The sequence below is a fragment of the Mytilus trossulus genome, chromosome 2 (assembly GCF_036588685.1).
Source record: "Mytilus trossulus isolate FHL-02 chromosome 2, PNRI_Mtr1.1.1.hap1, whole genome shotgun sequence".
NCBI lineage: Eukaryota > Metazoa > Mollusca > Bivalvia > Mytilida > Mytilidae > Mytilus > Mytilus trossulus.
In genome coordinates, this window is record NC_086374.1 from 45,873,524 (window position 1) to 45,901,206 (window position 27,683).

Below are 27,683 nucleotides of genomic sequence, written 5' to 3' on the forward strand. Positions count from 1 at the left end.
TAACTGATAATTGTAATGGAGTAAGACAGTCTTAGTTTTCCAAACTCCACACAACAAATCTCTTTTTAAAAATATGTCGGTATCCTGGTCCTGCTGAGGTTCATGGTTTTGGTTTTGCTTCTTCATCTCCTTGTTGAGATACGTAAACATTTTTATCACGTTATCGGCCTTGTTTGGATAAACAGCAGAATATTTCACAAGAGAATGGAAAACAGTATCGCCGCAACCGTTTTGTCTGTGCATTTTTGCTCCATTTTCCAATAAGAGATCCACGATACCTTCCTTAAAGGTTAAAGCTGCCACATGTAATGGTAGTTCTCCCATCATTACCGTATTAGTAAATATTCTACCAGTTGCACGTTTCTTAGTAATATTCTTAATACTTTTCGATTTCGAGAACGAAAGCAAACATTTTGTGACCAAAAATGCACCTTTTGTTATAGCAATATGAAGTGGTGTTTGTCCTTCATAGTGCTTATCCTTGTCACGGTCAATAATCTGGGCAAATTTGAAGTATTTTTTCATTTACAACTTCATTTGAATTATCCATGTATTTTACCGCTATATGCAATAAAGTCTCACCTTTATCTTCGCCTTCCCGATATTGCTTCATGCGCTTGACAAAATTCTTTTTTCTTTTCGTTGTAGAGATTAATGTTTCTATCGGAGAGAGGAGGTACTGTACTTTTTCTTTTGAGTTAGCCTTTATCTTAGACAACAGCCTTTTAAAAAAATCTTCAGGATTTTCCTCCAATAGTGAAGCTATGTCTTCTTTCTTAATTGTTCGACCTAATAACATGAAAAATCAAATCGAATTAGTCCTTACAATTTTTATTTGATTTTTTTAATGTAGGAGTTTGGTTTGTTTACCTGAATAATATTTGTGGGATATATGATAATGATGATGATGCTATTATAATTATTATTCTAAAAAAAATCAGTTGATGTATGGTGATCGTCTGAATTGAGAGGAAACTTGAATTGTCTTAAGTGTAGCTATCAAAAATCAGTCACATTTAAACCGTTACTTTTCTCCATACCAGGATATGCTATTACATTCACCTCAAATAGTTATTCCCTGTAGATGGGTATCGATTTAGGACACATTCCAACTACCAGGATATACTCCAACATTCCAGTGAAGTAATAAAATTGTGAAAAAAGAAGAGGACGTTTCGAAATGGATACAACTGTTGGACGACTTGGAAAAATCTGGTTGTTTGCAAACTTTTTGGAAGGATAAGAATTAAATGAAAATTTAATAAATTTTCTTAATCTTTCAATACAATTTATCTTGTATATATAGTATTCATTCATTTTAGAGAAACTTTTTTCACCAAATTATGTCTTTCAGTGTAATTTATGACCTCTATAATGTGTTTTACTGTTTGGTGGCATGAAAGATGCAGAAATAACTACATGTATAATGTATTTATATATATAACGTCATATTAAAACATGTGATGTTACACTCCAGTGTTATGATGGGCTTTTGCTTTTATAGTTAACGATTTAAACCGTACACTTTGAATGCCGTGTTCGCTTTTATAAATTTCTGGTTAGGGGGTTAATTTCAGACATTCCGTGAGAACTGTTATACTAGTGTAAAGCTGGAATATTAGTCTTTGTGACCCGTTGACGAAAGTCCTTTTCACTGTCATGTGTACTTTCAATAATAGTTTCATGATAAAAATCATGTAACCCAGCTTGGATAGAAGGACTACAATTGTGTACGCTATGAAATTGTTTCGCTTAATGAAAACTCATTAGTGACCTTCGAATCAAAACACTTAGAAGACAAAAACAAGTACGAGGTCGAAGAGCATTAAGAAACCAAACCTCCAAAAGGAATAAAAATTAACCGAAACGGGGTAAAAGACGACCATAAATAGCAAAACAAAGCAGTCAATACCTCTAAAAGATAAATTTTATAGAAAATCGTATGACAATATACGAGAAAACTTAACATTGAGCAACGTAAACTGGTTTGATCATCAGTATTTGAAGGTGTTATTGATTTCACGTGTACAAAGAATATGCATATATTTCGGGGTTAAACACGATATTTACATGTTTAAAAATATGTTGTCGCATGAAGATTAATTACAACTGTAACCCTCCTGGTGTTAAGATCATCAACGTGAATATAGTATCACTAGTGGCACAGTAACTATTGAACAATTCAGGGTGCTTAATTTCATCTGCGGTTTTTCATTTCATCTCGGGTTTTTTTCATGTGGTCTATTTGTTTTATTTAGGATTTTCTCTCTTGTGTTCTTTAGACAGTTATGTTATGTTTCGTCTTAAAACATTTGGCAGTAGTGTTATTTGTTTTAATTCAACGTTGTATGATGTTTGATTGTCCCTTGTTTGATTCTTTCTTTTTTCTTCTCTATGAGTCGCAAAAAATAAAAAAAATAAAAAAAACTATCACTGTATGTTCATTACATTTGGATAAACTGGTCGATGGTGTATCAGATGGTTAGTTTAAACATATTTTTTTTATAGTAGATTGGGAAACAAGTTTTGCAACTTATATTAATCCCTTTCCACTTTGCGGGTGCGAGTGCTGCCTTGTAGCGGCATTAGCCTACTCTTTTTCGAAATCTACAAGGGTGTCTTTAACGTGAAAGAGATATAGCTCTCTCTTAACACGGCTCAGTCATTTATCGTCACGAACTATCATCGTTTCCTCAAGACCATACTGGCAAATGGTATCAAGGGAGAGCCGAAAATTCAGTCCCTGAAATTTTCATCCGGGATCGGGAATCGAACCAGGAACCTTTGTGTTAGTAGTACGATGCCCTAACCACTACACCACGGCTCTCTTATTACTATATTGATACCTGTTTTTTGTGATTATTTTTTTGTTGTATCTTCTATGAACGAGAGGCAAGTTAAACAGCAAATAATTTGAGTCAATGTTTGAAATTCAGTATATGGCTTGACCACATGTTATTTTGATTTTTGAACCCAAAATCCTTCAATTAAGTGTTAAAAAAAGTAAAATCACAAAAATAAATTGAAAAAGAAAGTTCCAAATCAAATGGCAAAATCAAAAGTTTCAACGAATGGATAACAACTGTCATATTCCTGATTGGGTACAGGCATTTTCTAATATATAGAATGGTGGGTTGAACCTGGTTTCATAGCTAGCTAAACCTCTCACTTGTATGACAGTCGGATCAAATTCCATTATATTGTCAACGATGCGTGAAGCAGACAAACAGACACAATAGATTAAACAAGCAAATCATTGTCATTTATAAAAGTTTTTTTACAACATATTTTGCAAGTACCACTTTCAGCAATTTTTGTACCCAATAAAACAAATACTTCTTACAAGTAAGTGTGCATTATTGAGTAGCTAAGCTTTATAATGACTTAATGTGAACAGAATTCTGCATCCAAGCTGATAGTATTGACAACGTCTGTATTGAAGACTTTTTAGATGTAACAATTTTTCAATTTTTTATATATTTGGACCGGTGTCTAAAACACTTTTCCATTTATTTATTTTTTTACATCTGGTTGTTTCCAACAACCATTTTAGTACGTCGGTCTGGTGAAAAATTGTGCACATCCTGCTACAAGCATGAAACTTGGCATAGACCTTACTCAATTATTACTCTTTCATTTCAGATTGGGAGGCATTTGAAAAAAATGTCTCACTTCCGGTTAAATTCAAAATGGCGAACATCGTACTTAAATCAGCCCAATATTGAAGGCTAGCATGTGAATAGGTGTTATTATCATCCTACTATCATAATATTTGGTACAAACCTTTGTTTTTTACTACTTTTGAATAAATTATGTAGATTAGTGGTCTTAAAAACCCCTACTTTTGGTAAAATTCAACATGGCGGACATTGTACTAAAATAAGCTTATTTTTTAGGGAAGGTAATTGAAATGTGTTTTAACGTATTGCTTCTATTATAACATTGTGCAGGGACCGTTCGTTGGTACTTCTCATGGTTACAATGTATAAGAAATATGTATTTAAAATCCTTACTTCCGGTATTATCCAAAATGGCGGACATAGAAATATCAGTTTCTTATTTTAAAATTCATTTTTTTCTTAATGTAAAGAAAATGATGGTTTTTTTTTGTGCTGGTCATTACAGTTTTGGCTTTAGGTTATCCCCAAAATCACTGATTCTTTTATGTTGTAAAGGGTCAAATAAAAACGAACACTTCCGGTAAAAAAAAACCAATATGGTGTAAATTTCAAAGATGAGTCCTCAATCCATATCTTGCAGAAAGAGTTTTGGATAGACCGATTAAAACAATATAAAAAAACTTAAGTTCTAATTTTTTTTTATAATTACTACTATTTGACCAAAAATACATGTTCATTCACGGTCACCCCACGTGCACAGAAAGCAGTGCACGGGAGACCCGATTTTCCCAATTAACAACGACCGCGGCATCATTTCTTTCATCGACAATGTACAAGCTTCTGACAAAATGATGAGGCCTCAGAGTTTTTTAAAAGGGATCCTCTTTGTCCTTTTGTCATCTATTAGCGCCTCGACCTGATACCATAAGGGCCAATTCCAGACTCGTCCCCCTAAACACCTGCCTTAGTATGTTGCACGTTTTACATGCTTGAATGACTAGACAATGTTGAGGGAATAGCCGCAATAAGCCTTCCTATTTGCCTTTTACAAGCGAAGAGAGAACCGTATCACAACCGGTAAAGGCATGTATCACAATAAATGTGTGTGATCAGTCATTGACTAGTGCATTTAAAAGGCCATTGATAGATATTAGTCCCAAGTGTTTTGCCCTCCCAAACACAATCCATAGTTCGTCTACCCCTATGTCACGAAATAGCGAACAAATAATGACCGCATCATCAGTAACGACTGTTCGAATCATGACTCGTTTAAATTCATGTTTCACTGCATCAGACACATGCACAATGATTCTAGTGTCTGCCTCTTAATGTGAACTAAGTGCTTAACTTGAAACACATCATGTGGTGGATGAGATAAGATATCCTGAGCATGTGTTGCTACAACTACCATACGCATCCAAGACTTCACCCACTCGTGTTACAGTTTCAAGGTATTTTAATAAGGTAAGGGCATAATACGCAATCAGCATACTCGTTAGGCGGCAAATACATGTTTATTCACAATCGGAGAGCTGATTTTCCTCATTTACAAGAATGTGATATTGGTTCTTACATCTATAATGTACAAGCTCCTGAAAAGATGAAGAGGCCTCACAAAGAGTTGTCCAAAAGGGTAATCATGGTTCATATTTTTTCCTTCGCCATTTATAACCGTCTGCACTAGACTGAGACGTGGGAATAGCCTCAGTAAGTCTTTTCTCTTCCAAAAACACATGTTTCCTGCTTGGTTAACCCCATCTGATACGTGTTTCCGATCTTACAACAAAACCACGTACCGTTTTATCAATGACATTATCAAATCCATGATGTTGTTGGCTGATCAATCATCATTCTAACTGCTAAAATCACATCTCCAAACGCCATCCATGTGACCAAAGCAGTTCCTTTTCCGGCAAACGTGTAATATATCAATGCCTAGTGCACTGGAAAGGTTATGGATAGATATATATAAAGCTTTGCCACTTAGTTCGTCTGCCCCTATGTCACAGTATAGCGAAACAGCAATGACATTAGCATAGACTGTTCGAGTGTGATCTCACACACTTATTGTGATCCATGCCATTACCAGTGGTGATACGGATCTCTGTTTGCTTGAAAAGGGAAAAAGACTGTTTGGGAGACATTGATGGCATTTAAACATGTAAATTTAACATAGGAAATGATGATTGATCAGCCTAAATCACCGGGGTTTTACTGTGGGATCGCACAAACTTATCAGATGGAGCTAACATGGGTATCGAAGCACGAAAATAACTATTTGCACAATGTGGAGGGCTAATTGAGGCTATTCCCTCAACTTGGTATAGTCTTTTCCAGCATGTAAAACGTGTAATAAACTAAGGCGGTGTTAAGGGGGACGAGCGTGAGATTGGCTCTTATGCTAACCAGCCCAGGCGTTAAAGGATGGCGAAGGGACAAAGAGGATCCCTTTTGAAAAACTCGTTCTCATCATTTTGTCAGAAGCTTGTACATTGTGGATGGAAGAAAGGATGCCGTGGTCGATGTTAATGTGGAAAATCGGGTCTCTCATGCACTGATTTTTGTGCATGTTGATGTGACTATGAATAAACATGTATTTTTGGCAAAATAGTAGTTATTTTATAAATGTTTATAGTACTATAGTATTATAGTGATTTTATTTTGTTTTAATCAATCTATCCAAAACTATATATCGAAGAAATGGATAAAGGACTCATCTTTGAAATTTACGCCATTTTTGTTTTTACCGGAAATGACCAATTTGTATTTAAACATTTACAACAGAATAGAATAAGTTATTTTGGGGGTAACTTAAAGCCATAAGTTGAATGACCAGCACAAAGAACAATTTGAAAAAAGTTGAATATTTAAATAAAATTGATTTTTCTTTGTCAGCCATTTTGGATATTACCGGAAGTAAGGATTTTGAATACATATGTTTTATACATTGCATCAATGAGAAGAACCATAGAAAGGTTCCCGCACAATGTTATGATAGTAGCAATATGTTAAAACACATTTCAATTACCCTCCCTAAAAAATAAGCTTATTTTAAAACAATGTTCGCCATGTTGGATTTTTCCGGAAGTAGGGGTTTTTAAGACCACTAATCTACATAATTTATCCAAAAGTAGTAAAAAACAAAGATTTGTACCAAATATTATGATAGTAGGATGATAATAACACCTATTCACATGCTAGCCTTCAATATTTGGCTGATTTAAGTACGATGTCCGCCATTTTGAATTTAACCGGAAGTGAGACATTTTTTTCAAATACCTTCCTATCTGAAATGAAAGAGTAATAGTTGAGTAAGGTCTATGACAAATTTCATGCTTGTAGCAGATTGTGCACAATTCGTGTGAAATATGCTTGTAGCCGCCGGACTATTTCAGTTAAAAAAAAAATAATCACTAAGGGAAAAACTCGATGAATAACAATGATATTATAACACCATATATCTAAATCATCTAAAAAGTTATGAATAATTTAATGTTTTTGTCTGTTTTCTGCCATCAGTAACACTAACCTATCCAGTCATGTTACCTTTAACTCATCAATTGAATTAAGAGCTTTTAAAACAGTCGTAGTTTTTATATGTAAATAAACATGCACATTCTAGTGTTCAGATAGACATACAATGTTTAATCATATACATTTTTGTAATTCTTTTTCCCACTATTTTTGTTTAAATCGCAGTTTACCGTTATAAACACTGTTTATATTGTCTCTCTGACCAACTGAGCATTCATTTCATATATTTCATTTTGCATTATCAACTTACAATATGTATTATTAAATTCCAATGAATACCACTTTTCTTTATTTGCAATGCATGCATTAATAAGATTTGTGATAAATTAATATCAGAAATACTTTCACATTATAAACAACATGTTTATTAACTCTTTGATCTGTTCTTATTGACGTTTTGACATTTAGTAATTTTGAAATTTCAAACGGACAACTGAATGATCAGCTCAAATTATCCTATAGAAAACATGTACATAGATAATACGCTTACACGAATTACCTTAAAAGTTTTAAAACTATTTGTATCGTTAAACTAAATAGATTGTAACCGACTACTCATTATAGTTTTAGGTCAAAGTATACTGTTTTTAAGAAACTACTTCTTGACCGAATGCTCCCGCACAAACCTAACACTCAGACGTCACAAGTACCCAACCCAACATATAAATGTACGAGTTCAACAAACAACTAAAAAAGACGTAAGCAGTAAAATAACGTACAATGTTCCAGCTCGTTTAACAAAACGAAGTCGATACAGATTGATAAAAGTTTTTGTTTTATATTTTGTTATTTGTTGTAGGTTGTTATAAACCATTATATCGACATTTTATTGAAAAGCATGTATGATTTGTTTGTCGTTTTTTCTATTTGCAAAAATTAACCTTTCAATAACAAAAACTTAAAATTATAGGAATCACATATAATATATCGTACCTTTAAAGTTAGAACAACCGATACCATTATATAACTATTAAAGCTTTTGTATGTTTTGTTTCCTTAAATAATACTAGTAGATAAATAGCGGTATCAAAATAAACCGCTTATATTATAAAAAAATAATAGCCACACTATTGGTCACCTCACGGTACTTAACAATGAACAAAACCGACACTACATAGCAAGGTATATATGGCATCGGCATAACATATGTTAAAAAATTTAGCGGCAAAACATCCGGCCTGATGTATTCACTAAACGAAAATGATTAGCAATATTTTTCAAACATACCAATTCAGTTTCTTTTTTTTTATCTTGAATTTTTATGTGAATTTCGGGTTTGACTCTATATCGACTTGCGGTGGTGCCTTAGTGACATCATTATGATGGTAATCAACTTCTGGTTTATTGTTGACCTTAGTGCGGGGTCTTTTTACTCGCCTATTTCTTTTTGGCGATGTATCTCTCATTTCGGATGCAGTGTCTCTAACAAGCTCTTTATTTATACTTTGTGTTCTTAATAATCCCGATTGTGGCATATCCGCAGTACTTAAAATTTCTGTTTGTAACAATCCTTTCATTCTAATTTGTTCTTTCATTTTACTTTCCATTGCTTCTCTGTCTTCCTCTGAAGCATATGTAGTTTGTAACGAATGTATTTTGAAAAAGTAACGAACATTAGGTTGCTTCGTAACTTGGTTCGAGTAGCTGATTTCTTTCTCTGGAAAAAATAATGTTCCTGGAGATTTAAATGTACGTCGTATACAACACATGCAAAAGATGTCTTCTAGAAACAAGACAACCGAAAGTTGCTGCAGTCGCCATTGTGCGTATCTATTTTCCAGAACCACTGCGCATGTTTGTGACATCATTGCTATAAGTGAATTTAACAGCAAGACGTAGGTCAGTAATGCAAACACAATGTAAAGTGCTATTGCTAAACCAGGAATTCTTGCTTCATTTAAAACGCCAAAATCATCCAAACCTAACATAAGCTTAAACATAGTGAGCATAGCACCTCCAAAACTACTGAAGTGTTCATTTACGGCATTATGGTAAGAGGGCGTTTTTTGTTCTGCATCCATTGACCCAACAAAAGCGGCATAAATGCCTGCTGTAAATGCAAAAAACATGAACGAAATGAACACTGCAAATCGCAAAAGATCTCCAATAATGACTCTTTTTATCATTTCTGTGAAAAAACTAAAAAGCCGAAAAGCGCGTAAGAAAAATACGGAAAACCACCAACCAGCAATTACGGCTAGTATTAAAGCAATATTATCATGTTTTTCCTTTGCAATTGTCATAAAGAAGTCAACAAATAAACACACAGAAAACACAATTAAAAAGAATATATATTCTAAGTTATGTAAAATATATCGAAACGCGTTCGGTCGCCTGGCTTTCGCAATCAGTAGCCATATAACTATAAGGCAATATGCTAGACCTCCAAGAAAAAGACTTATCCAGGAAACAACAGAGGCAAACGTTCGAGATGATACTGAAACATGATTGCCCACAGTAGTTGTGTTTGGCGTAGTTTCGAGGGCATATAATTCAGACCTAATGACGAGTTCTGCAGTCATTGATACGGTCATCAACAAATGGATAAAGCCCCACGACAAATAAAAATACTTGAATGTTTGCCACTTTTCAAGAATTATATTCTTAACTGGTATGGTTTCAATTATTCTAAAAGCAGATTGGTTCTGAAAGTCGTAATCAAACATCATTTCTAAAATTGATTCCGTTTTTGGATTATCAAACTGGCCACATTTAACATGGTTGCAATTCGTGTTTGATGCAATTGTTATACGAGGCACGCCAACAACATTTCTGGCAACTTTTTTATGTTTAGAGCCTACATCCGCATTTCTAATAGTGGCTACATGTTGGTTAGCAACCGTGTCAATTTCGGTAATGTCGTATAATTTGACGTCAAAAAGGCCGTCGTGGGTGCTAACAAACGAGTAGACGTTTTCTAGGTTTATTATATATTGGAAAATTTCCACCACTCCAAGTTTAGCGGAAAGTTGTAATGGTGTCAAGCAATCGTTGTTTTCCAAAACCCACATATTCAACTCGTCTTTCAAGATTATGTCGGTATCCTTACTTTGAAATCGACCATTAATTGAAATATCCTTTTGTTTTATCTTATCTGTGAGATATGTTAACATTTTTATCACGCTGTCAGATTTGTTTGGATAAATGGCAGCATATTTCACTAGAGAATGGAAAACGGTGTCTCCGGAACTATTTTTTGCACGCATTTTAGGTTTTTTATCCAATAAAATTTCCATGATGTTTTCATCTAAAGTCAAAGCTGCTACATGTAAAGGTAACTCTCCCATCATAACCGTATTTGTAAAAATACTGCCAGTTGCCTTTGTCTTCAGAATAGACTTCATGTGTTTTGAATCTGAAAGCAGTAGTTTAGTTACTTCATAATCACGTTTTGTTATCGCGATATGAAGTGGTGTTTGTCCTTTGTAATTTTTTGAATCTCCTCTTGAAAAAGTCAGTAATTCGGGACACAGTTTAACTATTTTTCTTATCATTTCCGAATGATCCGAGTATTTAACAGCGATATGAAGTAAAGTTTCACTTTCTTCTTCGTCTTCAAAAAAATGCTTAATGTAATTTTTTAAAGGACTATTTTTCACGTCATTTATTCTGTCATCTATCATGTCGAGAAGATTATGTACGTTTTCCTTAGACAAATTTGAATTGGTTTTTATTTTAGACGACAAGATATGTAAAAAATCACTAGGTTGTTTTTCAAGCATTTCGACGAAGTATTGTCGTTCGTCTTCCTCCATTTTCGTCTTTGATTTGTTCTTCTGTCACCTGATAAAATAATATACAGTCCTATTTAATTTATTTTTTAAATTATTTCTTAAAGTATGTTTCCTTGTTAATGCAAAATTCTGATTTTTTTATTCAGTCGTGCATTACAGTAGTTTATCAATGTTCATATTTTATAATTCAATAAAGATAACAGGTCAAGGTTACACGCATATATATAAAGAACTTAACATTAATCAAAACAAATGTTGATTACTACTACTACTACTACTAGACCTTTTCAACATCTCTCGACACCTACAGTTGAGAACGACTACGACAGGTTAAATGTGAGGGGTCGTCTCAAAAAAAAAATTGAAATCATTATTGATTTAATTGCTTTCATTGACAGTGATAAACTTTCCTGCAGAGTCCAATTAACATGGAATTTTTTTAGATTTATCGTAAAGAAAATAATAAACTTTAAGTCACATTTCATCTTTTTAGGCGTTGAACTTTTAGCTAACCTGGTGGAATTTGGAAAATGAAAAAAACAAAGCATGTTTGATTGTAGTTGATATTTAATTAAACAATGTTTTATATCTGTTGATAAGGGCGGCACATGTTTCCACAATGTCTGTTAGTTTTGGCCTTGTGTGCCTCCATAATGTACTGAATACTTTGTATATTTTCAATTCACCAAATGATTTAGTGTTCCACTTGAATTCTGTATCCACCAATCATGCGATTAAGGTTTTTGCTCTTTCTTTCAAATGTTCTGGCTTACGATTTATATGAGGTGTTGAAATGGTGTAACTAAAGGATGACGATTTGGATAAACTTTGTCTCTAAGGAGAACACAGTCCTCCGGGAAATGCAGCTGATTATTTCTCCATATTTTGATTCAAAACCTCTCTTAAGTATGGTCATATAGATGAGATACAAAAAAATCTTAAGTACGAAAAAAACTCGAAAAAAGTACAAAACTTTGTTCCAGAAATTGGATATAGAGAAATAAATTTTGACCCGATGAAAACAAAACAAAATATAGCAATGCCATTGCATAAATAAAATTAACGAAATTTGATCACTTTCTTGTAAGAAACCCAAAGGTCATTTTCAGGAACAGGGAAAGGACACTATGACGAAGGGACAATGTATGTTGTTTTCGGGACATCAAACCCCTGCTTAGCACTGTGCATGTTGATTTTGCAATGTCAATAACCTCTATAGTATTAACTAACAACTTGAAATATGAATTCCATACGCAGGTACATGTAATACACTGCTTATGATGTTGTAACATTAAAACGAGAAGTCAATTATATTTTGTTTTCTAAAATATTTATCATGAAAAATATCAACTCGAACAAAATATCTTTAAGCGGAAAAGTCCGCCGTTGATAAAAAAAAAATAGATGTGATAATTTTCTTAGACCTTCAAAATCAATTAGTGATTATCCCTTCAGATTTTGAATATGTACATCAACTAAGGTAACGATCGATTAAAAATATACCAATTTCGTCATGTTCACAAGGGTGATACGGACGTACGAACAGTCCAGTAATTCTTTTTCATAAATTTTGGAAAATTTCATAAAAGCTTTTACACCAACAAGTTAATCTTTATCTACATGCGACAAACATTTGGTAAAGGACTCACAAAATCATAAAATTGAAGAGAAAGCGGATCAGGATGCAGGATGGTTGCTGTATTTGTTTTAATCAATTCAACATGAAATGTCGTGTAAATACATACGAAATAAGAATATTATATGACAGAGAAATATATTTATTTGTTTATTTGGTTCATATATATTCTGAAGCTGTACAGTCAAGACAATATATAACCGCCAATCCAATATGTTACGTATTGATTTTCATGATGGTTTTTGTCTTTGAGACGACCCATCTATTTTACCTGTAAACTGTAGATGTCATTAGTCGGTGTCGAGAGATGTTGAAAAGGTCTACTACTACTACTACTACTACTACTACTACTACTACTACTACTACTACTAATAATAATACTACTACTACTACTACTACTACTACTACTACTACTACTAATAATAATAATAATAATAATAATAATAATAATAATAATAATAATAATAATAATAATAATAATAATAATAATACATGTTATAATTACAGTAATAATAAAATAAAAAAATAGAATGCATTTTGATTGTGACGCTTAAAAATAGCCTACGCCGGACAGACAAACCCGTTCATGTTGTAGGCATTACAGATACCAAGGTTAAAAGTTATATGGGGAACCTTCAATTGATAACATGAAATCATTAATTTAAACATGAGAAAAACAATTAAGACTGTTTTGGAAAATATTGAGCTGCTACTTATTGCAAAGTCCCAGATATTTAACTAAAGAAAATTGATAGCTGCTGTTTTAAATATATTTTGGGAAGAAAGAAACGACAAAGTCAAAAGAAACACACATATCGGCGAATACCAAAAAGGGGGACTAAGAATTATTTTGATGGTTATTTTACAGTACTGAAAGCCTCGTGGGTCTCCAAATTAACAACAATCGCTCTAATAAAAAAAAACGTAACTACAATTCCCTTCCCTTTCATAAATGTGACCTACCGAATTAGACTATTTACCAGATTTTATATCTCATAAGTAATACGACGGGTGCCACATGTGGAGCAGATTGCTTACCCTTCCGGAGCACCTGAGATCACCCACTAGTTTTGATGGGGTTCGTGTTGTTTATTCTTTAGTTTTCTATGTTGTGTCGTGTGTACTATTGTTTGTCTGTTTGTCTTATTAATTTTTACCCATGGCGTTGTCAGTTTATTTTCAATTTATGAGTTTGGCTGTCCCTTTGGTATCTTTCGTCCCTCTTTTTTAATCTTACAAAATATTTTTACTATTGTGGTAAAATCTTTCTTGTCTTTTTACATGAATTTAGATTACATAACATCACTAAATGAGCTTCGAAAAATACCTGATTTGTATTGACAAGTAATTTCAAGTTGGGTGAAAACAAGAAGAGGTTTAGCAAAACTTTCTAATCCCTTTTCGAATACCAGCAAACATACTATTTGGAGAAATAAACATATCAAAAAATCGCTATAAAGCTTGTTCTTTCCGAACTGGGTTAAAATGGATTGGTGTATATAAACGACATATTGGATCATGATGGAAAATTAATCGAAAGTTTTATTTTAGAAAAGTTAATTATTAATTCAATCTGCAATGCATATTTTTAGATGTTGCAATATTAAAAAAGAATGGCTGCAGGTTTAAAAATAAACTCCGTTAAAAGTATAGATATCTACAATAAAATAAACTATAATACTTAAGTAAAAATATATATGGCCAATCAGTATTTATATTTTGATAAGATACTTAATTACAATGCACACCACATATGTCATTTGTATACCATTTTATATTAAGAATCTAATAGAAAACAAGTTTTTTTCAGATGGAAACTACTTCAGTATTTCATTCCAACAAAACAGTTATTATTTAAACGGAAAATATCTGAGAATGATAAGTGCATTTTTCGTAAAACAAAAGAAGAAGATGTGTTCCTGACACGTAGTGTTGTCATTTTAGGAATGTTTTTTTTTTCAAAATTGCCATATAATCGTGACAGGAGGTTTGACTAGCCATAGAACCCACATTTTCTTAAAATGTCCTGCACATATTCAGGAATAAGACAGTTGTTTTTTAATGATTTGTTTCTATGTCTGGTGCAATGGCTTTTGTTTTTGTTGCACTTCAAGCACTTCTGTTGTTCCGTTGTTTTACTCTTATAGTTGATGAGTTTCCATCGGTTTTAGCTTGTAACCCGGCTTTGTTTTCTCTCAATCGATTTATAATTTTGAAACAGCGGTGAACAACTGTTGTCTTTATTTATTAATCAGTGAAGCTCGATTGAAAAATAATAAAATTACTATATGAGATGTTAAAACAGCGATCAATATGGAATATGCATGAAACGCCTTTTCCATACTTTCGAGAACAAAACGACTCTTGATATAGCGCAAAAAACTATGACTGGCAACTGGAAACTGTTAAGATGTCTTTTTATAGTGTGCAGGCAGCTATATAATAATTAAAAATAAAATAAACTTTTAAATAAAGTTTAGTGTACCAGATTTTAACTTAAATTACCTGCAGAGTGTCAGATGTACTCCTTTTTAACTATTTTACCATAAGTAAACGTTATACTTTGATTTCCGACTTTATTTTCAACATTGCAAATTCTTTGTCATTCCATTCGAAAACATAATATATACCTTGTTTCCGATTTTAATTTCAACATTGTTCTTTGTCATTCTCTATATACCAAGAATATATTCGTTTATTTACCAATGTCAAGATTGTTTTTACGACAAAGTAGGATTACCGATTTAAACATTTCTTGTAAATTATCATTAGATGTTCAAGTTCAACATTAAAGTCAGATGAAATATCAAATATATCCACAAAAGAGGTTTATATTTTATATACTAGAATATTAAATTTTTTGCTATAAAAAAATACACTTAGACTTGAAAGAAAATCTTTATTTTTATTGTCTGGCGCAAATTCACAATTTAAATTCCGGTATCTATGATGAGTTTTATATTTCCTTTATTTTATGCAACTTTCAGAAACGGAATACTGTTGAAGTATAGTTTTCACAGATTCTAAATTGCCGAAAACTTTTACGTGTTTAGTGCAATTATTTTTTAGAATATAAATTATGTCGTTAATGCGGTATGAGTTATGTGCATTGTTGGAACCGTTGGTAACCTATATACTATGGTTGTTAATTTCAATGTATATCATAGGGAGTTATCTCATTGTCGGTCATACCCCATCTTTGTGTGTCCTGTACCAGGTCAGGAATGTTGTAGTTTTATCAAACAGTTTGCTAAGTATGTTGGTGTTTGTTTTAGTATCAGTTAAGGTTTTCTGAAGTTCTATTGTATTCCTCTTATAGTTGATGTGTTTCCCTCGGTGTTGGTTTGTGACCCTTATATTTGTTTTCGATTAGTCGATTTTTGACTATTGAGCAGCGGTATACTATTTTTCCCCTTATTATTTTATTATTAACAATGACACCTCTCGTTAGATAATCGGTAATAAAATAGCGCAAGTGCAAAGGAAAAGAAAACCCGTGATGAAAAAAAGAAAAAAAATAACATCACTCTTTCGTCTCACTTATTATACACGTTCTTCTTGATACTGTGTTGGCTGTTTAACAAGTTCGTGATAAAAAAAAAGTCCTCATCAAAATCCTTATTTAATTAGCAGCCAAAGTCTTCGAATTAAATATTTTTTGTCGATACGTTTAAATATTCTTAATCAATGTTAATACATTGATATAGATTTGCTTTGTATGCGATTATATTGACACAAAAAAATCGCAGCAATTTAAGATTCTACTTTGCCATATTTGATAAAAAAAAAAAAAAAAAAAAAAAAAAACAATCCAGTTTTAATTAAACTGCTAAAACGAATTTTTCATGTTTTCACTAGAATTATTTTTTAAATTATACTTAAAAGTAACAGTATACTTAAATGAATTCAAAACTTTTAAAACACGCCGTTATTACAGAAGTGTAAGAAGTCGAAATACAGATCAATCAATTAAATCACAATGTGTCAATGATATAACGATTTATACTGCACTCGATCGTTCTAATTGTGCAATCAAAATGCGTTCACCAAAGTCATGTACAGTCAATGACCTGATATCACTTTTCCTCATGAATATCAAAATAGAAATTGCTAACTTATAATTAATTATTCCTACGAGCTATTCAACTTGTTCATGTTTTCAATGTATACAATGAATCAAACTTATTCAATTTTAGAAAAAAAAACATATTTCACTTCTTTTTTTTATATTTTTGATTTGCAAACTATAAATCATTATGTTTATGCTTTTTGTGATAATTTAGTTCATTCTCAAACAAATTCGTTCCTCATCGATTGCGAGTTTCAACATGTAATGTACATTTCATTGTGTTGTATATTTCTCCGCCTGCATGATCAGAGGCCTTTTTTTTTATAAAAGGGAAAGTATCCATATATTTAGATCAAATAGCAACATAAACACATTAAACAACCATTATAAATGTTTTTTTTTAGATTGCAGTATAAAGACAATAATAGTGCATTGACTTGACACATCAACGATATAAGGATTCGGCCCGAGTCTCGCATTTCCCCGTCATCTACGCCTCATCCTTATCGTTAATATGTCAAGTCAATGCTCTATTATTGTCTATCTATAATATTTCAACAAATATCACTCTAAATGCACTATCATGATACTAGAAAAATTAAACAACTCAATTGATAAAACAAAATCCTTTTCCTTGCAGTCAAAACTTTATCAGGATTAGTATTGAAAGTGTAAATCATTTTCATTCTCTATCACTGTATAAAGAACATTTTTGACTTGGTTTATGTTGTTTAATTGGTTGTTTTGTTCAACTTTCAACATATTGGGAGAGTTATCAAAACGAAACACCAAATGACAATACTAGTCAATTAGTATTGGAGTCAAACGCTACTAGCCACGAGTTCAGTTCGAAATCAGACTGGTGATTTATTTTTATTGTTTAAAAGCATTCATGCAACATAAGTTTAGTGATTCCAGACTTATCTCAGTAGCGTTCACCAAAATTTACAAAAAATATTATAAATCGTCGTTACAAAAAACAAGATTGACTGATAATTGGTCATAACTTTACATATACATACATGTAATATTTTTATCTATGGGCTTATAGATTAACAAAAGTATAAATTACTCTTATCACTTACATTGAATGCTAGGGCAGACATATTTATTATCTGTTTTATATACATGTAATGTGTGCTATTCCTATTCAACTCTTTTTACTTATCACATTTTTTTATTGTATTTCATGTCATAAATGTGACAGTTGTTATTTAAATTTCATATGAACAACATATAAATGTGCAAACATAACATTTATAAATACCAAATATGCATTTCTATATTCTATAATTTAGTGAACTCACAACCCATATAAGCCTATTCTGTTTTGTAATAAGTGAAAAAGACAAACGTCATCAATTATTATATTCTAAAATATTGAAAAGTCAAAAAGTCTAGAGTTATTTACTCTTGACTATAAATTTGCAAAAACCTTTTGGGAGCAGATACCGCCCATGCCATTTTCGCTTAAATTAACCAATAAATGATATATTTATCACAATGATAAATGAAATTGTTAACCTGCCAGTGGAAGCTAGGGAAGTAGAGAAGGACATTAAGTCATAAAATTTCTATATGTTTTTCCCTCATCAGCTATTTTATGAAGATACTAAAGCTTGAAACATGTGCTTGATGTAGCGCCCCCATATTTATATAGAAAACTCATTGAATATTCCATCTTTGCTAGCCAAGGGTTATGATCCACCTCCGTATCAACTTTACTAAATACTATTTCTAGGCATATCAATAAATACTAAATACTATATATAGCCGATAGCCAAGCAATACTGGTGGACCCCATAGTTTATTAATATAAATAAGATATATATATATACAATATACATGAAGCATAAGTATCAATGCACTATAGATAAACTTTCATAAGGAATTCTTTAGAAAAACCAGTAAATTGTGTTCAAAAATATGGGCTCTGTCATCAACGATCCCACCGGCCAGGAAAAGCTAACAAAAACGAGTTACCTCGGTTCAAACTAAATTTAAACTGCAGTCAAAAGACTACATTTTAAATAAAGTGGAAAATAATGGAACCCAAATGCTCGGAAGACCGTCTCGAGAGGTACACTTGGACTGTATATAACTGACTAAATATACTATATGAAATAATAAATCAAGTTTCTTTATAGTAAAATATAAATCCCTACTAAATACAAATTAGAATAACAATTCAATTGAAAATGAAACTTATTTCACTGTTGTCCAGTCTGATTCTTGGCTAGAAGTGACCAACAAGGGAAAATATTCCCGCTAAATATCAGTATCACCTGATACATATATGTATATACGTGTACATAAGTACCCGTATCAATAGTATTCACTAGTACCGTTATTACAATAATTTCCCACTATACTATCGAACTGTTGGAAATTATAAGTATCAACTTTACTAAATACTATTTCTAGGCATATCAATAAATACTAAATACTATATATAGCCGATAGCCCAGCAATACTTAAACCACAAAGAAAGGGCGGGCAAAGTTCAGTTTACAACCCAAGTGTTTGTGAAACTGACATTCTCTTTTCAAATGTATCATCTATGTACCCGTCTTTACTTGTGTCGGACTTCCACCTCCCGTGTCTCTTAATGCACCTTTCGTTCACATCAAACTGGGCATTAGCGGTAGCACCGCCTGAACGAAGAGAATGTAAACCTAGATTGTGATTCGGGGCGACAATTCTAATTCTCTTTTGACAATATTCTCTTTAGCTGATGTGTAACTCATCTTCTTATTCTTATGTATCAATTTTTCTATACCCTTATATCTAAATAAAGGTATAAAAACAAATAAATCAGATTTCTCATCTAGACTAGCTAACTTAATATATCTATTGTACATTTTGAATGGACAAGCTAAAGTTCTACCTATTGAAATCAACATTTTATTACCCTGTCGGTATTGATCAGTTTTACTACGTGAAATGTGTATCTCTAAATAATCATCGAAAACTGTGATATCTTTACATTTTAAGGAGGTAAGCTCATCGTAACGCAAAAACCCTGAATAACCTATCAAAATCATGGTCAAATCACGAACTATCAATAAATCTTCTGACCTTTCGTACAATGAACATAAAGCAATAAGAATATTATTGTTAATTGGATCCTTTTTGACAACTGGTCTACCGTTCAAACGTTTTACAGATTCGGTCAGTGATTTAACATACGAATTGTTAGTAGGATCGTTGAAGCCATTAAGTTCATGGGCCCATTTGATAGAATATACAGCGGAGTCTATAACAGTGGGAGAACAATGTTTATCAATAAGATATGTCAAATAAAGCGCGACATGAACTGGGTTAGCAGGTAATTCTGACATGTTGTGCTCATTTATAAAAGTTTTTCATCGTTTGAAACCATAAAAGTACTTTTTACTGGTATTTTCGGCTTTGGATTCCACAACAAAGCTGGACATCGTGTTGGCTCAATTCCTAAGTTTGTTGTCCGGGGATATACCACTGTTGTCTATGGCATCCTGGACGTTTTGTTTCAATCTTAAACCTGCAAATAATATTGATCACATTAAAATTCTAGTTTGATTGCTAACATATGAAATCTCAGAACACGTTCACCAAATACGCCATGTTTACCACTACCTTTAACGACTGAGTGCAGGTTTGGTAAAAAAGTTTTCCCTTTATAAATTTGATGAGATAGCTCGATGCGAATAGCAACGGCCAAAATGGAGCTGATATCCATTCCGGTATAACAAGCGTGCTGTTGGCCTTATCGTTTTCTATTTTGCGCACGACCATGGAAATGAGTGTTCCAGTTTTGACTGAATGCGTCAACTGCTTCCGTACCGGGACACCATATTTTAGAATTAAATCGTTCACGCTTTGTATTATAGTGTTTTGCGAATCTGTCTATTGTATATGGACCCCATAAGCTATTGGTTTCATCAAATATATCAGAATGAATAGCCCAATCATCGTGATCAGTGTGTCGACTGAGCTTGTCTGCGTGTGTGTTGTTCTCTCTCGGAACCCATTGTGTAATTATGTTTATATTGCTATCAACACACGTTTGTTTAATGTCAATAGCTATATCTTGTAATTTCTGTTTCTTACTTCCTACTCTCAATATGTGAGGTACGTTTTGATTGTCTGTATAAATTTTGACGGTTTTGTCACTAAATGTATTATCAAAAGTTTGTACAAACCTATTGACGCATTCTAATTCGCGCCATGTGGAACTTTCGTTCCTTTTTCGTTCTGTCCAGTTACCGGAATTTCCTTGCAAAAATGTTTTGCATTCAAATCTGAGGCTAAATAACCACCAAAGCCTACATCTGAGGCGTCACAAAACATTTCTATATCAACAATATCTAACTGATCGACTTTATTAATGTCGACTCCAGCATTATTGAGCTTTTGCAATGAAATAGACCAAAAATGTATTTCATTAATTGCTTTTTTGCAAATCTTGACTGGTGCATCCCAACTTGCTCTACTCATGATACAATCATAAAGGTATCTAGTGTTCAATCTAACTAAGTCACCAATGACTATCTGCATAGATATCAACTGACCAACAATACTAGCTAAAAATCTAGATCCAAATAATTCTACCCCTTCGTTTGTTTCTTCTATTAAAAATCTAATCTTTTTCTCAGTTTTCATAATTCTATCTTCATTAACAAATATGTTATCTATATTTGTATCCCAAGTATACCCTAGCCATTTTAATCTCTGGCTTGGTAACCAAAAACACTTCTCATGTGCAATCAAAAAACCCACATTCTATAGTTTATATTTAACTATTTGACTGCTCTCTGTGCATTTCTAAAAATTGCTATCTCCACCCAACCCATCGTCTAGAAACATTATTATCCTTTTGCCTTCAGATCGAAAATGCTTTAAGTACTTTTGTAAATATGTACCCTGCAGTTGATATACCGAAAGGAAGTACATTGAAAACAAAATATCTCGTATTACCATCAAAATTCCAAGCAAAACCTAAAAAGTTCTGTGAATATCTGAGATATCCAAATGATGATAAGCAGATCTAATATCGAAACTAATAAATAATCTCCTTTTTGAAAGAGATATCTTGCTATCTTAGTATCCTCGTACTTGTATCTAAATTTAAACAGATGTGGATTCAAACGCCTTTAATCTAGTACTAATCTTGGTTTATCTTCATTAAATGCTACTGTAAGCGGATTTATTACAATTGGTTTCGAATAAACCTCAGAAATGCACCTTTTTTGAAGAAGCTTGTGAATTTCTTCAACAACAAATTCTGCATTGTTTAAAGATGATCTGTTATTTTTCAAATGCTTAACCTCTAGTTCCATTTTCAATTGTAACTTATACCCGTTTTCAATAACTAGTAGTAATAGCTTTCCATTCATGTAATTTTGACTTCAGTTTACCTACTGGTGAGACAGGTATATCAACTTCTAGTAAAAAGTTATCACCAATGACACTTGGTTTCGATTACGTAATTTCTATCGTATGTTTATCTTCTACTATGTTTACATTTGCACTGAATGAATTTTCATCTTGACCAATATAACATTTTTTCATATTATAATACAAATTAGTACTTTCAAAATTTTTAAATATACTTATCTTATCTTTCTTCTCCGGACAATCATTCGCCCAATGGCCCTTGTTGACACAATTGAAACATCTCCCTGTTCTCCAAGTTGGGGTTGGATCTCTCTCTTTGGTGGAATAGGGCACCTTCCTGACCGTCTTCGTTGACTTTTTCAGCTTGTCTGACTTGCTCCTACGTTCAACTCTATTTTGCACTTTTATCATTTTCTTTTCATCTTCGGAGTCGTCTGCAATTGGGTTAGTTGTGTACTGCTTCACGACTCTCCAACCCAATTCGGATGAATCAACGAGTTTAATGATAAATCTGGTCCGTCTAACTGTGATTTTGCCTCCGTTAACTTCGTCAGGACTTTAACCTCGTGCTTGTACTGGTATTCGTTCCCCTTCCGTTGGAAAGTATAATTCTCCGACAAAGTCTCCTCAATCTTGAAAATCTGGGATTGACTGATATCTCGTTGAGACTGCTGGATATTTCCCTGGAATGTGGATAGCCTGTTATCTATCAAAGCGGTGATTTGGTTAAGGTTATCTTGTTGTAAGGCAGATACACACGGTAATCATTTTCGTTGGTTGCAGTCGAATCTCGCTGCATCCAATCAACAAAAAAAGCGCCGATAATATGATCACGTGTAAATGTAGAAAGTGTATTACATGTAAGTAAACAGTTGTCACGTGCTTATTGTGCAACAAGTCTTAACATCCATAATAAACATACGACTATATTTAGTGACAATTAGAATGTTTTTAATTATCTGAAAGAAGTTCATGTGTATGTTTCTTGCGCATATGCACGAATGTCAACGTATATTTTCGTTTCCTGCTTTACCAAGTATGTAGAATTTAGACGCTTCCGTGTTTTTACATATCGAAGAGTTAAAAATTTCTCAATAATAATGTATTCGGAACGAGCGTGACTTTAATCTACCGATAGATGGCGCAACATTGTTATCACAAATGTTGGCCATTAGTTTTCTCGGTTGAATTGTTTTACATTGTCATATATTGGCCTTTTATAGCTGACTATGCGGTATGGGCTTCGCTCATTGTTGAAGGTCGTGCGGTGACCTATAGTTGTTAATGTGTGTGTCATTTTGCTCTCTTGTGGACAGTTGTCCCATTTGCAATCATACCACATCTTCTTTTTTATATTAATCTGCCAAGGATGGAGAGGAGGGAAGTGGATCGTAACCCTTGGCCAGCGAATATGTGAAGATTCATATATATCTTCATAACTGTTTTCTACATATTTCTAACATTTATCACCACGACATTGAACACTACCTTGCAAACTTTACAAATAAAATTTAAAAAAATCATAATACCATAAAGACATTTTTGCTGCACATTATTGGATTTATGTAACAATTTTTTTCAGGTTAACAAATTTTAACTTATGTCATATCATATTGTTTCATGCAAATTTGCCCAAAATAAAAGTGATGTACAAAACTTAAATTAATGAAAACGTGATGTAGAAAATTGAGCAGCTAAATAAAAGCCACATTAGTATACCGCTGTTCTAATAGACTCATAAATCGATTGAGGAAAAAAACAAATCCGGGCTACATCCTAAAACTCAGAGAAACACATCAAATATAAGAATAGAACTACGACACAACAGAAACACAACACTAAAATGTAACATACACAGAAACGAACTATAATATAACAATGGCAATATTCATGACTTGGGACAGGACATTTAAGAAACAAATTATCGGTTAAACCTGGTTTTGTGGCTAGGCAAACCTCCCGCTTTTATGGCAATGTTATTTTTTTTTGTATACGAAGTGATGTTTGATTTTTATTGTAAAGCTGAACTTGTAACTTAAAAATCAGTTATTGACGTTGGAAGTGTATTTTAACTGCTCTTTTTGTTATTTGTCACTCATATATCATGTAGGACGAGACATCGAGCATTAAGCTTTTTCTCTGATTTTAAGACGTACTAAATATGAGTAAAAAGAGATATTTGTTAGTGTGCATATATAAAGGGAAATGCAATTCACTTAATATTATAGAGATCTAGAGATCATTAATCGATTTTCAACAACAACCAAATGCCTATACCGTTGTCAAGATTTTAAACTAACATCGTGTCTTCATAAACTTTCAATAAACCGATGCAATGGAGATACCCGCGTAAAATCTGCCATTTGCATAAAATTCTTTCAAATAAAACTTTGAACAGACAAATCGCAGACGCTTTTTATGGCCTTCAACAAATGCATCAAAATACGACACGTTTAATTGAATTACCAGTCATTTTTTTTATCAATTGATTAACAAATAGTATAGAGCCAATGACAATACATGGTCCAATTAAAATGTTTTTCATTACGACATGATATTGATTTTTAAAGGCGAAATATATTCGAGTTAACAAATACTATAAGTATCAAATTCTTAGTGATAGGAGACACCACTCAGGTGTCTCGGTCTGAAATGAATTCCGTTGCTAACCCATTCGCACAAAGGTGTTATTTGTGTTAAATACCTACAACAACAAAAAACGGCAACCATTATTATGGACCAGGTTTTGAATGTTTTTTATTTGTTTTTATAATAAGCATAATGATTGTTTTTCTTGCTAAGAAGCATTTTGACAACCAAATAGCCAATATAAACCTTAAATGAAAGATGGGTTTTATTTTTTTTATTTTAAGGTAACAAAGAAATATATTTATATCCGGACTATTGGAATATTTAATTGTCACTCTTTCCAATTCATTGAGAAAAAACTTGAAAGTTGTCAACGCATACGGTTTTTTTAGTACATTAAAAGTGCATCGAAATATATCAAAGGGAAATTCAAACTCATAAGTCCAAATAAACTGACAACTCAATGACTTAAAACGAAAAGATAAACAGACAAAAAACAGTACACAAAACACAAAACATAACACAGAAAACTTAAAACAAAGCTTAACACAAAACTAGGGTTAATCTGATGTGCTCCGGAATAGTTAGCAGATGCTACTTCAGATGTGGCACCCTCGTGTTGCTTATATAAGTACAAACCATTTGAAAAGTTTAATTCGGTAGGTCACATTTAGGGAAACGAGGAAGGGATTGTTTAAAGCGGAACTCATCTCTTTTGTCGTAAATTTCTGTTTTCCACCTACAATCATTGTCAATTTCTATAAGTAAATCAAGATATGAGAACAACTTAACTGTTTATGTTGTATCTTTTATCTAAAGTTCGATGGAATAGATACGACAGTGATACATGTACGAGTGAAAAATCAACCATTCACATAAAATAAGTCAGGTATTAGTCTTTGTAAGAATTTGGCAATTAGGCAAAACATGACAGAAAAAAGCCTGCCAGCAGTACCATCTTATTAAAAAGTAAGCCTCATTCAAAGTTACAGCATTTGTTTAACGCGTGTCTGGTAATTTCAGAAATCTCTAGATATGTTTTCATTATATTGATAGTAAATGTTAGCTACCTTTAATTAGTGATTTCTAGTACATTTCAACCAAATCATATCTTGAAATATCAAAACAGGAAAAGCAACATAATGTTATATCCGTGCACCATCAAAATATTGAACTTAAATTTATGAAAACTTTTTCGTTTATTATGTTTTTGGCACTGCTTGATTCTTTGGCATATTTTCACTCAGAACCTGAACGATCCAACGAAGTTAATTTTAACATTTTTTTTTTATATATACATGTATATCCCACTGCATTTACAACACTGCTCTACCCTTTTCATTCCAATCGTCAATGTGTGCTGCTCATAATGCCAAGCATCTTCACACAAAAAGGATGATTTAAAAAACATCATTTTTAACTTTGAGAAAATATAATTTTCAATTATTTTCATATGGAATAGTAGTACTATATGGTAGTAAGTTTAATGCTGCATTTCATATTATGAATATAACATACCGTAGCAGAACATTTGAATTTCTTTTGAGTATTTTGGTCATGGATTGTATTTAAAATTAATGGTGCATTTTGCACTGAGCTATTAAATTTTAGGACCGATACCAAGAACTTATAGATTTCTGGAAATTTTTTAAAGATCCTTTGTTAGGATAAATCCAATACATTATTTCAAGTTCTTATTCAATATTTACACTAATACGCAAAACTTTAAACGCTATTATAATCAAACAGAACTCGGCCTTGTTTAGTCAGATAACAATCACAAATGTATTTTTGAAAAATTGGTAATAGAATTTGAGAGATACTAGACAATAATGACAGTTCACAAAACAATTAATATAAGCACATTAGACAGACGTATTATAGCAGACATTTTAAAGGAAGAAAACATTTTGTTCAAGCTAGATTTTAAAATTCTTAATACGGGAACAAAAAAGATCAAGACAATGAAAAAACAAGCAAATGAAACAAACAAGCAAAGAAACAAAAACAAATTTTTGTAATGAAAAAAGTGGATAAGACAATTGCAACATTCACACATTAACGTTATAATAAAGATGAACTTGCAAAGATGCAGGAACAAGCAATAGAAAATCATATGATGAATACATCATCAATAATTAGTTTGATTGAGATCTGGAGGTAGTACGATAGTAAGTGCAAGTGGTCGGACTGTCTTTTGCTTATTTATTTATCATTGTCATTTTGCTAAGTTTCTTTTGTTACCTATTCTGAGATCTGATTTGGACTGCTTTTTGGTTGAAAATTACTGTGCGTCTTAATGTGTGTTTATTCATTCTTCATTGGCTAGAGGTATGGCGTTTAGATCACACACAACATGCTTAATCCCGTCGCAATTTTGCACCAGGCCCAATTCCGAATTCTCTGGCCTTATTAGTTTTGTATTTTTAATGTTAGTTTAATGTAATGATACATATTTTATAGTACTGATAAATAATTAATTCCGGGTCGAATCTGATTTCTTTACAAATTTGTTTTGTATCTTACTCATTTAACAGAAGCAACAGCTGGGGTTATTGTGTAAAGGATGACATTTAATACATTTAACCGGTAAATATCTAATGCTTTAATTGCCAACCTAGTTTCCAAGCCTGACCTTGACGGGTATTACTATCCGAAATTTAACCTTCTTCCAAAAATACAATGCAATAAAACATACGAAAACACTCATCTGATTCGCTTCTCCGAATAATGAAAAAAATGCAAAATATCAAAACAATTACATGTGTATACAAAGTAGTGGATAATGTCACCCGGATGCTGCACAAATTCATTGACAACAAACTGGAAACTGGTAAGGACATACTTGGACTCCAAACCAATACCCCTATATGCTAAGTTTTAGGAAAAAATAGGACGGATTTAAATAGAAAAATTGTAAAAGCACAAAAAACGATGCATCTTATAATCATTATAAAATTGAGAATGGAAATGGAAATCATTATGAATTTATTAGTTGACAATACGAATACTAAAAATCCAGACTGGAATAAGAAAAGCTTTAAGTTTTGTCAACAGGACATTTTTTTTAAATTACCATATAGTTGATTTTCATGTCAACACTGAAGTGCTGACTACTAAGC

At 32.5% G+C, this 27,683-nt stretch overlaps 1 protein-coding gene across 1 annotated transcript; it reads right to left on the bottom strand.

The window, feature by feature from the left end:
- Positions 1–19,268: 19,268 nt before the first annotated feature.
- On the bottom strand, positions 19,269–19,934 carry LOC134705803 (uncharacterized). The gene has a single exon (XM_063564519.1). It carries the CDS (start codon positions 19,932–19,934, stop codon positions 19,269–19,271), a length of 666 nt encoding a protein of 221 aa, XP_063420589.1.
- Between the last annotated feature and the right edge of the window lie 7,749 nt (positions 19,935–27,683).